The sequence below is a fragment of the Hetaerina americana genome, unplaced genomic scaffold (genome assembly GCF_022747635.1).
Source record: "Hetaerina americana unplaced genomic scaffold, ioHetAmer1.1.p SCAF_3, whole genome shotgun sequence".
NCBI classification, from domain to species: domain Eukaryota; kingdom Metazoa; phylum Arthropoda; class Insecta; order Odonata; family Calopterygidae; genus Hetaerina; species Hetaerina americana.
The window spans coordinates 55,114,858-55,131,326 of record NW_027286874.1 but is presented as its reverse complement, the minus strand read 5'-3'; the positions used below and the strand labels follow the sequence as shown (position 1 = coordinate 55,131,326).

General features: G+C 40.6%; 1 protein-coding gene across 1 annotated transcript in view; it reads left to right on the top strand.

Moving 5' to 3' along the window:
- The window catches only part of sad (Cytochrome P450 family protein sad), a 49,104-nt gene that overhangs the window by 1,739 nt on the left and 30,896 nt on the right, over positions 1–16,469 (top strand). The window contains exon 2 of the mRNA XM_071588138.1: positions 14,298–14,761. Within this exon, the coding sequence (XP_071444239.1) occupies positions 14,304–14,761 (458 nt within the window). The 5' untranslated portion in view covers positions 14,298–14,303. The remainder of the gene's footprint in view (positions 1–14,297; positions 14,762–16,469) is intronic.

The following is a 16,469-nucleotide window of genomic DNA, read 5'->3' as shown; positions in this document are numbered from 1 at the left end:
TCTTTTTTCTGTCACGCTGCAAAACTTAACTTGTCAGCCTTTGCAAAATCACTTCAAAAATGTTTATCTAAATCCTATTTAATGTTAGGAAATCAATGGCTTCGAAACGACATCCTACGTACTCAAAAATCACCGCCCACTCCATGGTCATAGTCCATATATTGAACCATCGAATTCCAGTGATCGATCCATTGGTTTTCTCCTAAAGCCGTTGAATAAATTAATAGAAATTTAAAGAATGAAATGTTAACATAATTATGGTCATAAAATATGTTAATTCAAACTTTAACAATGTTCCGATTGTCTAGAAAATAAAGTGTAGCAAATGAATTGTCGATGACACAATATGTGTTTTGTAATTTCGCTTTAAACTTAATAATGGGGTATATTAAAACTTTTTATTGATATCTGAATTCACGGGTGAAACGCGTAATTGCAAGTGTAAGCATGCCTTCAGAGTAAGAGTAGCGTAGGAAGGTGAGTGGCGATTAAAATATCAATTTTTCTTAGATATTAGGTAGAAAAACCTTAGGGGCCCTAGAAAATCACATTTATGTGATAAAAAAGTGAAATCTACAAACCCACAAGTCTTTTAAAAACATAATTAAACTTAGTATAAAACTATAAATTAAATCCTATAAAATTAATGAAGTAACAGATTTGCTTGTCATTGGAGAGCTCGGAATAAACATGTAGGGCTTGTAAATGATTAACGGTTTTGATTTCAGGAAACAAAAAAATGAAGTTTCGTAAAATATAAATCCAAACAAAAAAAACTCGGTGCGAATGACGGTTTAGGTAATGAAGGGCATTCCCATGGATTTCCAGGTATCATTGCTTTATAGATCCATTGGCTGATTTTGTTGTAAATGATTATTGATTTCTGCGTTTTTTATTTGTCTTAAGGTTGTGATAAAGACTCGAACTTTTCAAATCCAGGGCTGACATCCTAACCAATGTATTCAACCTAGAGGTTGACTTGATGGACGAGCTCTTCTAGTACTAAGCCCAACGGCGTTTTGAATTCATACATCAGGCAAGGGGACCATTTCCTTTCCCTGTGACTTCCCAGGAAGATCAGGTACCCGAAAAATAACACCGCTCGGGTGTAGCTGAAAATGCTCTACCCCTGGACTACCACGCCTCTCAAACGTATGTGTGTATGTACATATATATAGATATATATTATATTAATTCACATGGACCTAGACACGGTGAAAAGGGATAGGAACTCATACAAGACAAACAGGAATGATGGGGAAGGTGGAATCGAGCAGATCACAAGCGTAAAAGTTTCCTTGACTGGGACTTGAACCGCGGATCTTTCGACTTGCCGGGTCGATGCTCTTAACCACTAATGCTATCGAGAAAACGTAATTGACACTGAAATCGTGTACGATAAATATGTACATATATGTATATATATATATATATACACACACACATACATATATGTTTAGGTTATGCTTTGCTCTGTGCCGGTTATGATTTCCCAGGAAGATCTGGTACCCGAAAAATCACATAGCTTCGTTGGAGCTGAGGGTGCCCAGAAAAGCCTACCCGAGCCCTCCGGTCCGGTCGGAAACCCCTAGACCACCGCGACCCATGAAAGTGATCTTCATTCTAACGATGGAGCGAGATGGCGTTGGTCAACAAAAATATAGAAAGACCCTTGAAAAAGAACGCTCACACGCATGGAATTTCGTCCTTTTTTATGTATCTTTCCATATTGTTTTTGGCCAACGCTATCTCGCGCCTTCGTGATATTTCTCTAGAGGTCAACCCCGCATTTATACTCATTCCAGGGACTCCACTGAGCCAAAATGCCCTGATGTAAATGGTGCACTTTACTAACTTTGAGTGTCACAAGCATACAATACCAACTGACCCTCAAGAATCGCCCCACGGATGCACTTCTCAAAAACTCGATTAAACGGGAATGTTAGCTTTGGTGTGACTTGCGTATAGCTTTCATACATAAAACACGCGAGCCACGTGGATAGGAAGGTACTACTGTAAATCGGGATCAAGGGTGCACCGCCTCCAAACCGCAACGTTGTTGTTTGTATAAACTCTTAAGCCTAATTACGGTTATAGCCACTTGTTGATATTTTGTATCGGGATTTCCGGTTGACACTCAGTGACCTTGAGTGTCACATGCATGAAATACGAGTGCCAAATGACCCATAGGAATCACTCCACGGCTTGAGATAGAAACCTTTTTGTATTGTTATTTTCTCATTGCGCTCAAAAGGTCAGATCTTTCAAATTCCTTGTGAATGTAACTTTTGATGAAGTACACTATTGAAATTCTCCCAAGAACCTTTAGATTTTCGGCATGATTCTTCCTCGCTATGAGACAGACAAGTGACTTTTTAGCAGAGGCGTTTCTTCTGATGGTCTGATGAATGGTTCAGAATTGATGGTCTGATGAATGGTTCAGAATTCCACGGACTGTTCGGTTAGATATTTTGTTTGTTAGATTATCTCTAATATGCCTCGGAGCAATACTTGACTTTTTGACCAGAAAAAGGTGATTTAGCCTCCCTGTACATGGAAGAAGCCTCATTCAAGTTGGGTTGGTCTTATCAGTGTCGTGAGAAGAGTGGTTATTGCGTGTTACGTAAGGTTTAACGACTAAAGATTAGTGGCGAAAAATGTATGTAGGTTCTTAACCCTTTGTTTATTGACAAACTTAACAAATGCCCGAATATACTTTTTCAGTCATTTTGCTGTTGACTTCATTGAATCTATTTATTTTCTAAATTGATGTTATTTCGAACTTTCAACGAAAGGAATTATCATTAGGATTTGTTTAGTGATGACCATAATGCCGTGGATTCTCAGACAATCAGAGCCTACGAATGGAAATAAGACGCCATTACTGTAATCTTTTAAAGCCTTCTATGGTTATATATGAATGAAGGAATTATTTTTCGGGATGCCTCGACTTTTTTTTAAATTATCACTTGTATTACAGGGGATTTTGATTTTATTTGTATTGCAGGATTACAATTTGCATTTTGCTCTTACAATTGACGTACGATTACAATAAATTGTTGTTCTTCCGGGAAATGTTTAAATCGGTATTTTCAATTATAATGATACCACACCTATGCATTACTTTCTTGGTTTTTGTTATGTATTTTTATATAAGGACAAATTTTACTTAATAGTTACTTCCAAGAACATCATTAAAATTTTAATAGATAGATAGAGGTCTTTATTGGGTGAAAAATTTTAATATGGAGCTTAGAAAACTTGTTTCGGAGCATAGCAACAGTGTTCACAGACACTACTGGACTTATACGCCCAAAATATGTAATTTATAACAATATCAAAACTAAATAGTTTAAACCTCTATTATAACACTATGAGCGCATAGAAATATATATTAAGATGAAAAATAGTAAAAAAATACTATTTCAGTTGACGAAGGATAAAAATTCCATTATTAGGGTGCATAAAAGGTGTGATCAAAAAAAGACAGGACTGATTTTATAACTTGTTTATTTCGACGGATACAGCATTATCGAATTTGTCGCCCTCAAAGTACATGCCTCGGCTGACGACACACCTTTGCCAACGTTACTTCCAGCTCTCGAAACCTGCCTGCTAAGCCGCCTTAGGGATCCTCTTCAGGTCCGCCGTACAATTAGTTTTAATGTCCGCAATAGAGTCGAAACTGCGCCCTTTCAAGGTTGATTTTAACTTTGGAAAAAAAGTCTGATGGAGCCACGTCTGGAGAGGAGGGTGGCTGTGGGATCACGGAAGTTCCGGTTCGGGCGAAAAACTCAGTCACGTACAGCGCCGTGTGAGCCGGCGCGTTATCTATCAAAATGTCTGTCAAAATTGTCTGACCGGATTCAAATCTAATATTCACTTCCACGGCTATCTCTCTAACAATTAAACGGCGATTTGCCCGCACCGAATTGACATGGTCGGGGTCTGTCGAAGTGGAAGGCCGCCCAGTTCGCGAATCTTCATCTGTCGATGTTCTGCCCGATTCAAAACGACAATACCACTCAAAACACTGGCTTCGATTCATAGCTTCATTATCAAAGGCTTGATGAACCATTCCAAAGGCCAAATGTAGCACTTTTGCCAAGTTGAAACAAAATTTCACGCACATACGTTGTTCCTCTAGCTCCTTCATTGCTGCCGTTGCATGCGGCGACGAACAGGTTAAGTGCGTACAACGTACGTTAACACGTACCGCTGCTGCGTGTGTACCGTAAACAAACGCAACACCTCTTGTTTTAGTCGTCAGATGTGTCGCTAGATGGCGCACTGTGTCTCTTTCGATCCGTTGAACGGTTTGCGCAGAATAAAATCAGTCCTGTCTTTTTCTGATCACACCTTGTATTTTTTCGTTAGACTTTTAAGTGTGAGTATTTTTAGCTGACATGTACTGTAATATAATTCAAAGCCGAAATTGAATATATTGAGACGGGAGGAAGTAAACCTTAACTTTTTTTAAGATCCGTTAGACATAAATCCTTTCATGCTTTTCCTATAAACTAAAGTAACTAATCTAATCATCGCCTAATAGAAAATGGACCCTGAGATGATAATGAACATTTGGTCATATGTACATTTTTCATCCGCAACTCTTAAAATATTTTGAAATCAGACCTTGGTCTCGTTTTATCTCCCGTCTACCATTTATCCTCATTGATTTAATCCACCCATACACCCCCTCTAGTAATGTTCCACCCCATTTTCGGTGGGGTTTCGGTATGGGTTAAATGGAAGAAGGGACCATTTGGTCTCAATTTCGCCCAAATAAAGACCACTATCTATCTATCTATTTTCCCCTTCCGACTTACTTCCCCGCGATCTGTTTTGCTGTCATTTGGTGATTTTTCTTTTCCTGATCAATATGGCTTTGTCATCGAAACGGCGGTACATCTCCCTCTTTTTTCTCTTTCCTTAATCTCTCCTTTCGCTTCCTTGATGCTTTATTAAACACCTTTCGTCCCTCACCACCCACCATATCCTTCCAACACCTGTTCCCTACCTCGTTGACTGCCCTTCGTCTCGTGCCACTCGAACTCAGCGAAAGTAACTTCAACATCCATCTTGCCCTGGAGGCGACAATTGTCGAAGGATTCCCCTGAGAGCTGTCGAGCCACGTATTTTACCATTTCCCGGTTCAATCCTCTCCCATCGCTCATCTCAACCCTTGTCTTCACCATTTCGCTATTGTTGGCCATTGATATCCCTCCAAAAATTATATTTTGTAATTTGATATAGAGTATCTGATTGGGAAATTGCCGTACGGTTGAATTGTGCATGGTATGATGTGTTTGTGAAGTGAGTGAATGAAAACAAAAGACTATAAAGCACACTAAAGGAGCCAAGAAGGAAGGGGAAAAGCAATTAGTCACATTCTCTGGCACAATAGGTTCCTGGAAGACCATTATTGTACGAAACATTAAGGTTATTCGCATGATGGAAGATTGCGGGAAGTAGGTGCTAGATATCGGTAGCTATGAAGAAATGAAAATGTCGACAGTTAAACAAGGTAGCTTGAAGAGCTACTGCAAGAAATCCACGGATTGATAATCCATAATAAAGTTTAGTTGTCTATTATGATAACTATATACATATTCATAATTAGTGATGTTGCATATTTTTAATACACGCAAAAGGAGATAATAATCCTTGTGTTCATGTTTGCAATGTTTAAGACAAGACAGTTGTCATAGTCTAAACTCGTTTCGCAAGCCTCTTCAGGTTTAACTTAATTTTTTCCTTAAAAACGACTTTTTCAATAAAAAAATATCGGTAAATTGAAAAGAAGAACGTAGTTAAATGTAACATCGTTTTGTGAAAATTGATAGTGCGTCTATTGGGATACCCCTGAATCAAATATCTTCTCTTCAGCGTGCCTTCTCACCCTCGACTTAAATAATGAAGTATTCATGAAGTAATAGCATTAATAATGCGAATGTGGACTAAATCTTGGAAGGTAAAAACGATAAGTTAACACACTGGTATTTTGGATACTGCTTACGAGACATTTTTAAGGACCCTACAATCCACCGCTTGGGTGTGATAATAAACACCAGAATAATTTTCACTTGAATTCTTTTATCCCTACTGCGGTCGGGCTACGTAATTCTGATCCATTATCGTTCGTAGAAAAAAATGACATCCGAAATCTATATTCTCAACACTTAATCTCTAATTTATTATTTTATAGGCATGCTTTCGCCTACCGTTGTAGGATGGGGGTAATAATACATTTTCCACATCATCGCTAAAGAGACATCTTTGCAATGAATGCAAGAGGTTCAAACTTCACTCCGTGAGTGATTCCCAGCCTACTCCTAAAATAGTTTTCATACACTACTCAATTTATCATAACTACGCTTCGCGCGATCCAATTCGGCAATCAATCCAACTTCGCGAGGATCCCATATACTAACAGTGTATTCTAAATAAGGCCTAAACAGCGAAATATAACATTTCTCTTCAACCTTTTCATCTCATTTACCATGTAATCCTCTCATTAATCCTAATTTTTCATTAGCTTGTCTACATATGTATTCCCCGCGTATGTTTCACCCAGGATATACTCAAGTAGTTCATCGAGTCTAGTTCTATGAAGAGTGACCGTTCATTTTTTATTTGCATGACTGAGTACGAAGAAACTTTTATGTTATATAATTAGATTCATGTGTAATTTATATGCGATACAAGTTTTATTGATTTGCCCCGATATTACGGAAGCCGTTCAAAGTTGAAAAACCTTGTATCCTGGCTTCTCAGTACGTCCGTGCGGGCATGGTAGGGTATAAGATGATGACGGTCTTTGCATCCTTTTTTGCGATGGCGTCATTGATTTTTCCTGTGGGTAAAATGTCGCCATGATTCCCATTAATAATGTTTCTTATAATTTCACGTGGTACTCAGCCAGTTTCCTGTGAGGGGGTATTTTATTCTTAACCGTTAAGGCGATTTTAGAAGTCATTTCTTTATTCCAATAGTTTGCATTCCCTTTACGTCTGCCAATTCGAAAAACATGTTTATTTAAGGTAAATATTCTAATTAATAGTGGTAACAGTGTAATTAAATAACTATTCCAATAGCATAACAGTGAATGATACATTATTAATCCTCGTTGAATTACCTTGAAACATTTTCTGAAAAAAGGGGAAGAACTTATTATGCCAAAGAAACTGCGGGAGATGCCGCCGACTTTTACACTCTGAAATGGTTACATGGAACTTATTATGTGCCAAACCGGTTCCGCTGAATGTGCAGATTTCGGGGCTCTCTGTGTCTTGTTTGTAGTAACAATTTATTTTACATTAATGAAATAGTTTTTTTGAATTGCAGTGGATCGGGTATTACTATACAAACGTGTCGGCAGTGGCTATCCAAAAACTCAAGTAAGATTTGAATGTTCTATTGTTGGTGTGCTAACTTATTTAATCAAGAAATTATCTCAGTCCAGAGTGGCGGAAAGGCTCAATTCACTATTTCTCTAATAGAGTCCATTTATTTGGATGCCTAATGTGATGCATTCAGTGTCCTTGATTTCCTGATGTTTTCTCTTGAAAAGAATCCATTATTCATATAAGATAAGGGGCTGTTTTTGAAGGGCCGATTAATAAGTAGCCTTCACTCACAGATTTGGAACTATTCCCCCCACCCTTCCCGATCCCACAACTACGCATTAAATGACGTTGATGGATATGCTGGGATCAAAAGAGGCAGGAATACATGAATTCGATGTTTGATGCCGCAAGATTTTCCCGTCTATCACCGATTCATTCCATCGACTCATGTTTATGAGGCGAAGTTCGCTAAGGAAGTGGAAATTGATTTCCGTAAGCGATAAAAACCCATGGGAGACACCTGCGTCTCCAATACATATCGTTCCAATTCCCCAGGCAGGAGTGATGGTTATTTGGTTGGCGAGAAAACTCGAAAAACATAAAGATTAGAATTTCTACAGAAGTAGGGGAATTCGCAGTCTCATTGGAATACCTTTACACCGATATCCCCCATGATCATAAGCTCCGTTTTGCATAGCGACTTATTTCGCGGACCTGTTTGCTACCCTTGTATTGCCACGTCTAAAGCGGATAAAATCCCCTGAATCCACAAGAAAGTTCATCATACAACTTTTAATGAATACGTTCACCAATCACAGCGATTTTCCGAGCCTATAAAAAATATGCAATCAACTAATTTTTGTTGAAGGTGAAAAGGTATCGTTTCTTCAATACCAAAAGATAAAGATGCCAACATTACAATTAGTCGAGGTTTAAATGCCCTAAAATATGCAATTACATTCGTTGCAACGTATACAAATAAATTCTGGTTTTGATGAGTTTTAAGTTTTATCGTAAACAAGTCCATTATTCCCAATTTCGAGTCGTGTGACCTTACGTGGCTCGAATATCCTTAGAAGGCAAGGACAATCCATTCCAACCATAAATTTTCCAATGCGACTATCGGTTCTCAGCGTAAAGTTTCCCGTATCAAAATCAAATGTTTTGCCTCAAACGTTGGTTTTATTAAGGAAACTATTCAAAATAAAGGGGAATAATTTCTTGCCGAATCTAGAAACTATCAATCGGTTACCCATTTTTTACTTACTGTGTTTATTGCACCATTCCATAACGAAGTAAGATATGTTAGACCGCATTCTTGGACATTTCCCTAATAATACATGTATTTCTTCAACTATAATACTTAATAATGTAGTATGACTACTTTATCGAATGTTTCCTCGACCTTTGCGTTATCATCTCACCTATAATTATTGCTTCCAAGGGAGCGGTACGAAATATTATTTGTTATTATGAAACTGTAACTTCAGGTCTGGCCGGAAGCAATCAACTATTTCCTCAAGTTTACATCGTTTCACTTCTTTCGGTTCATCCACATTCATATTTATTGAAATTATCACTATTAAAATTCCTTCTTTGCACAAAGTCCGCTATTTTAACGCTGCTCCTCGAAACGAGTGTATGTTGCATTTTTTTAATGTCAAGGTTAAAATTGTAACTTTTACGAGGGAGTAGCGAACGTAACGTACAATACGTATAAGAATGGACTAGTTGAGGAATATTTGAACTTCTTAAATATGCTATTATTTTTAAAATGTGTAGATCCTTACCATTCTAGCAAATTTGTGCAACTACATACTATACACATACATATGCACATATATGTATGTGTATTTTATATAATATATATATATATATATATATATATATATATATATATATACATATACACAGACACACTGTGTATATATATATATATATATATATATATATATACACAGGTATATACATAATAGTATGTAGTTGCACAAAGATAGAGGGTAGGGCAAATGATTACTTAGGGGATGACCAGTTTGGGTTTAGGAAAGGGAGAGGTACGCGTGATGCCATTGCAGTAATGAGATTACCAATCGAGAGGAATATAGAATACAACCAGGAGGTATTGGCCTGTTTCGTAGATTTCGAAAAAGCGTTTGATAGAGTGAATTGGGAAAAACTAATGAGTATATTGCAGAAAATAGGAATAGATTGGAGGCTAATCCGCAACCTGTACATGTCTCGGACTGCTCAGGTGCGAGTGGGGAACGGGGAGTCCGGTTGGGCAGTGTTTGGAAGAGGTGTAAGGCAGGGTTGCCCATTATCACCGTTGCTGTTCAACCTGTATGCAGAGGAAATGATCAAAGAGGCATGGGAGGAACTGGAGGTAGGAATGAAAGTGGGCGGGAAATTCGTAAAATCAGTTCGGTTCGCTGATGACCAAGCTTCAGTTTGTCAGTCAGCCAACGGGTTGCAAGCATTGCTGAAGTAATTGGAAATTCAGTGCGACAGGTATGGGATGAGAATCAATATTAATAAAACAAAGGTTATGCGATTTTCTAGAAAGAATAAGGCTAAGCTCAACATTAAAATAGGAGGGCGAAAACTCGAGCAGGTAGAACAGTTCACATATCTCAGAAGTGTTTTGGGCCAACACGGTCAAAGTAGTAGGGATGTAAGGAGAAGAATTGCGCTACACACAGGGGCTTTCATAAGGAGGAGGGAGTTTATGACCGGGACGTTGAGTAAGGATATTAAGAAAAGACTCGTAAAAACTTTTATATGGAATGTAGCTATGTACGGTGTGGAAACGTGACCATTGAAGCAGGAGGATAGACGTAGATTGGAGGCTTTTGAAATGTGGGCGTGGAGAAGAATGGAGATGGTGAAATGGACAGAGAAGAAAACAAACGAGGAAGTACTTGGTATGATGGGCGAAGAGAGGGGTTTGTTGGGAAAAATCCTATGGAGGCAGGAAAAGTGGATGAAGGGGGTATTGACCGGCAGTGGGATGTTGAAGACTGTAATGGAGGGGAGAATGTTAGGCAAACGAGGAAAGGGAAGGAACAGAATAGGGATTTTGGACGGGATGAAGGGAGGAAGAAAGTACTCAGAGATGAAGAGGGATCTGATATATAGTATAGTAGGATTATGGATTTTGTTATTTTAGGTGTCACAAAATATTTATTTAGGGCTGTCCATCCAAACACCTACCTTAACCGGTAGGTTTTTGGATAGAAACAGCCCCTAATTACCTAATAATAATAATTTTATATATACCTGTATATATATATATATATATATATATATATATATATATATATATATATATATATATATATATATAGTGTGTACAGGGTGCGTTCCAAAAGTAATGCAAAAAGTATTAAGTAATTTATTGAACAGACTTGTACAAACACTTAAAATTCTTCTAAGTACTGTCCTTAGGCCTCTACACATTTTTTCCAGTGGCTCTGCCATGGCCGGTACGGGCCTTGAAAGGCGTCTTCGGGGACCTTCGCAAGGTCTTCGTCACGGCTGACTGTATCTCTTCTATGGAGGAAAAACGGGTTCCTTTCAGGGCTGCCTTAATCCGAGGGAACAAAATGAAGTCTGCTTGGGCGACGTCAGGACTAGAATGGGGTGGGGCAGCGTTGGCACCTAATATTTGTTCAGGAACTGGCGGACTCGTAGCCCGTTGTGGCCAGCCGCGTTGTCGTGATGGAGTTGCCGAGTAGCGGATGTCTTTTCTTGTCCTGATGACCCTTTTTCGGCGGATTTCCAGCTCATCCACGTAGTAGACAGCGTTAACGATCGGTCCTTGAGGAACAAACTCCTTATGGACCACTCCTTTACTGTCAAAAAAGACGATGAGCATTGTTTTCATTTTTGATTAGCTCATTCTTGCCTTTTTGGGGTTGGGAGAATGATCGGTGTGCCACTCGGAGTTTTGGCGTTTTGTTTCGGGGTCGTATTACAAAACCCAGGTTTCATCACCGCTCGGTTGGTCTTTCGTGACACTTTCGGTGCGCAGAGGTTTACAATAACTGACGTCCTGCCGCTTCCAAAGCTTGGAGAGCACTGAGACCGATTTCGCGGAAAAGCTTAGCGTCTCCCCCAGCTACCCAAAGTGGTTCGATTCCACTCAGACCAATAGGAGTGGCGCGGGAAATTGAGTGCATTACTTTTGGAACGCGCTCTTAATATATACATATATATATATATATATATATATATATATATATATATATATATATATATATATATATATATATATATATATAATCAACACAATAATCAACCCGAAGGTCGGTTTGGTAGGTGATGGTAGAGTTCACCCAGTACTAAGCCCTATACGGCGTGTGAATATTCACACATCAGGGAATGGGGGCCAGTTCCTTTCCCTGTGCCGGTTATGGTTTCCCAGGAAGACCTGGTACCCGAAAAATCACATAGCTTGGGTGGAGCTGCAGGAGCCCAAAGTGCCTTGCCCGGGAATCGAACCCGGAACTCCGAACCTCTGGTCAGTAGTCCAACGCTCTACCCCCTGGACTACCACGACCCACATATATATATAAATATTATATATATATTTATATATATACATACATATATATATCGAAAAGCCTTCTGTCACCTAATGCACATTGGACATTTCAGGAAATACGATAATCGTTATGTATGTATGTATGTATGTATATATATGTATGTATATATATATATATATATATATATATATATATATATATATATATATATATATATATATATATATATATATAATATATATATGCAGGGTCGCACCCACAAGTGGTAGGACTGATTTTCTCTGGCGCGAACGGAGCGGTGGAGGGGGGTCTGCCTGGCAGGGTAGGGTGGAGGGGGCTCTTAGCAACAGACCGACACCTACCTCAGTCGCCTGCGGGCTGTCGTTGAGTGAGGACACCGTTTTTAGTGAAGCAAGTTTTTTGTCCGCGTCGAAAAACAAAATGAATCTGAATTTAGAGCAACGTTATTCCGTGAAGTTTTGTGCGAAACTCGGGAAGGCGGCAACTGAGACCCTCGATATGATCAAGCAGGCTTCTGGGGACACTGCCTTAAGCCGTTCCACAGTATTTGAGTGGCAAAAGTTGTTTCAAGAGGGTAGGGAGCTCGTTGAAGACGACCATCGCTCTGGACGGCCGTCGACGGCAAGAACCGACACGAATGTGGACAGAGTGAGGACACTGCTGAACACAGACCGACGCTTAACCAGTGAAGAAATTGCAGACCAGTTGGGTTTGTCTGCATCCAACGTCCAACGCATTATTTCACAGGATTTGGCCATGCGCAAGGTGTGCGCCAAGATGGTGCCGAAAATTCTGAGTGTCGACCAACAGGCAACGCGTGTGCGCATTTCCGTAGAAGTGTTAGCCAATTTGCACCGAGATGAAAATTGTTTGGACAATGTGATGAAACATGGGTTTTTCAATATGACCCCGAAACGAAAAGACCATCCGCGGAATGGCACACTTCCGCGTCCCCATGCCCAAAAAAGGCTCGCATGAGCAAATCAAAAATCAAAACGATGTTTATTGTGTTTTTCGACCGTCATGGAGTGGTTCACAAGGAGTTTGTCCCACCAGGGGAGACAGTGAATGCGAATTTTTACGTGCAGGCGCCTACCCGCCTTCGAGAACCCGTGAAAAGAGTCCGACCGGCCATCGCAAACTGCTGGGTGCTTCATTATGACAACGCGCCGTGCCATGGCGCGCCCGTCGTCAGACAGCTCCTGGCCAAATACGGCGTTGCCACGTTGCCGCACCCACTCTATTCTCCCGATCTGGCACCACCGGACTTCTTCTTCTTCCCCCTGATGAAAAGACAGCTCAAGGGACGACGTTTTGACTCGATAAAGGCCGTTCAAGAGGCTTCGACGAGTGTCATCAACGGCATCCCCAAAGAAAATTTCCAGCGGGCGTACGGGGAATGGGAGCAACGTTATAATAAGTGTGTAGCAGCTCAAGGAGCATACTTTGAAGATTATTAAGTCGATGTCAGTATATCGTCAATAAAATTCTTGTAAAAAATCAGTCCTACCACTTTTGGGTGCGACCCCGTATACACACACATACACACACACACACATACATACATATATATATATATATATATATATATATATATATATATATATATATATATATATATATATATATATATATATAATATATAATATATATACATACATAACGATTATCATATTTCCTGAAATGTCTAATGTGCATTAGGTGACAGAAGGCTTTCCGAGCCAAGTTGAATCATTTCCGGGTATTCCCATGTCACGTTTTCTGCTTAGCTGTTCTTGGTGATGAGGTTCCAGAAAAACCAAAAAAATTGGGACTTAGTTACGGTAGACAAAAATCTCTTTTCGTCGATCCACCGAAAGATTGTCCGTTCCGCTCTACAAGTTAAGATGATTGTGCCGACGGTAACACCGTATGTCCCAGCTTTCAAGACCCCTCACGAAGCGCTTCGCATCAAATCCCGCATCCTTTTCGGCGCCGCTCGAATTCAACGCCCGTGAATCATCGAGTTGGATTCACGGGTGTTTTCCTTCCCAGACCTCCAGCCCCTTCCCCTTCTCTTCTCTTCCTCCTCCAAGCGGTGAGCCCGGCTCAAAAGGTGCCTGAACCTCCGTCCATCTGACCTCCTTGCCTTCTCTTCTTCCTCTCCTCCCGGGGCGGGTGTGAGAGGAGAGGGAGACGGCGGAGTGAAAGAAAAAGGACCGAGAGAGAGAGAGAGCAGTTGGGGAAGGAAGAGTAAGGTAGGCAAGCAGCGCGAGGGAGGTCGGCGGATCCGTTAGGTGTCGCCCGGTGCCACCGCCAGGGGCGTAGCGGTGCGAGGGTGGATGAAAGAAAGACGCGTGCGCGCAAGCCAGTATACAACCCACGTTCCTCCCCGACTAAACAGTGAAGCATGTGGCTTGCGAGGTTCACGACGATTGGGAACGGCGCACACGTCTCCGCCGCTGCGCGTTCGCCAGTGCCCGGCTCACCCCAGGTTCTGAAATGGTCCGCGAGACGACGGAGCACAATCACGGAGACTGCCCAGACCTTCCCCCTGCGCCATGGGAGGGTTCTGCAGCCGTTCACTGAGATCCCATCCCCCAAGGGTCTTCCCGTGATTGGCACCACCCTGAGCCTTATAGCGGCCGGGGGCTACCCTAAACTCCACGAGTACGTGGACGCCAGACACAAGGTCCTCGGGGGGGTCTACAAGGAGGCCATTGGTCCCACTGACGCCGTGTTCGTTGCTGATGCCCACGAGATACAAAAGGTCTTCCGGCACGAGGGACGTGCCCCGAAGCACTTGCTGCCGGAACCATGGGTGCTGTACAACGAGCTCTTCGGTTGCAAACGGGGTCTGTTTTTCATGTGAGTGTCTAAGGATTATTTTTAATGTGACAAAAAACCATAAACACATTGGCCAACCCTATGGTCGGTTTGGTAGCTGGTAATACAGTTCACCCGGTACTTAGCCCAAATGCGACAGTAATTATATTTATGTGGATCGTATTGATAATTAGCCAATTGTGCATGGAATGTAGGCGTAGTAGTTTAGTAGATAAAGTGCTGGGCTACTGGCCGAAGAGGCTGGGCTCGATTCCTGGCGACAACTCTTTGAGTGTCTTCAGCTTTAACGAAGCTGTGTGTGATTTACTGGTCGCTAGATCTCTCTTGGAAATCGCAGGGAAAGGATCTGGGTCCCTACCGTGAAAGTGGGAATTTTACCCGTCACATAGGGCTCATCATGCAGTGACCTTTAGCCTCGTCCATCAAACCAACATTTAGATTGGCTTCTGTGGTTTTGGTGTAAGGAATGTGACTAGTACATGTGCTATTTTTCTCCAACTTCCTATGGTAGTAATGGAGTCATGTGTCAAACAGTACTTAGATTGGAATTTTCAATAATGTTTTCCTTATGGAAGTGCACGTTCAATGATAATCAATATTAATCATGTTATAGAAGTCGGGCAACCATTGTGACCATAGTATATATCCATACTCTTGTGACTAAGTGACGTTTCGGAATAACCTTCACATCTATGAATATAATTCGTAACTTTTAATCTGCGTTTTTCGTGATAAGGGGCACGAAAAATCATTTCAATAGGGTCGATGTTGGAAACCGAAGGGAAGTATTATTGTTACTTTAATAGACGAAGAATGTTCAAAGAATTAAAAAAATTCTTGGATAGTAATTTATTACTGTATCTGGATAAGACGAGGACGATATTGTCTCAGTAACTTGTCCATGTTTCGGAAGAAGTAAAATATGTGCGTTGGAGCTCCTTAATACAAATACTGTTTGGTTTTCCCAGGAATGCTTTTAAAAAAAGGTCAAATCAAATGTCTAGCGCGAGTAGTTTCCTTAACGCAACGTTGCTACATACATGAATATTATTTGGTGACGGCCAATGGATACTCCCAATGAGCACTTTAGTTAAAATATTATTCCGCATATCGGATAATCGACAATGACGGACTGGACTATCGTCTAAAAGGATACCGGTTGCCGAGTTTTACATCAGACATACTATATATACTGAAAACGGACATTTCCTCAATCAGAACACGAATTTCGGGCAGAATTTTTTCGATTATTTTCGGCGGAAGAAAGCATGGCTGCTTCCTCTTCTCAATCGTTTTCCATCGGTATGATTTCTCGAATGGGAAACGGGATGAGAGCGAGAAAAGTACTAGTGAAAGTGGTGAGCTTTCTCGAAAGAAAGTAAGCCCTTTCATTGCAATGCAGTTTGCTATTGACACAGGTCTCACCCGTGGGCTGCAGCTCAAAGGGTATAAAAGCTGCAACTGAAATGCGCTAAAGGACTCTCTATTGTTAGCATTAAACTTCCAGAGTTCACTAAATGGTAAATGTTATGCCATCTTGTATTTTTAAGTGGAGGGGACCTATAGGAATAATATAAACAGTTGTGTATTGCTCTCAATAGGAAGTAAAAGGGTATGCTATGTAGTATTTTTATCGTGGCATCCGTGAACAGCCTTCGTTCGAACTGAGGCGATAGACAATCTATGTCGTTCTGTGTGTTAGTGCAGTGTTGACGGTGTGAGATTCTCA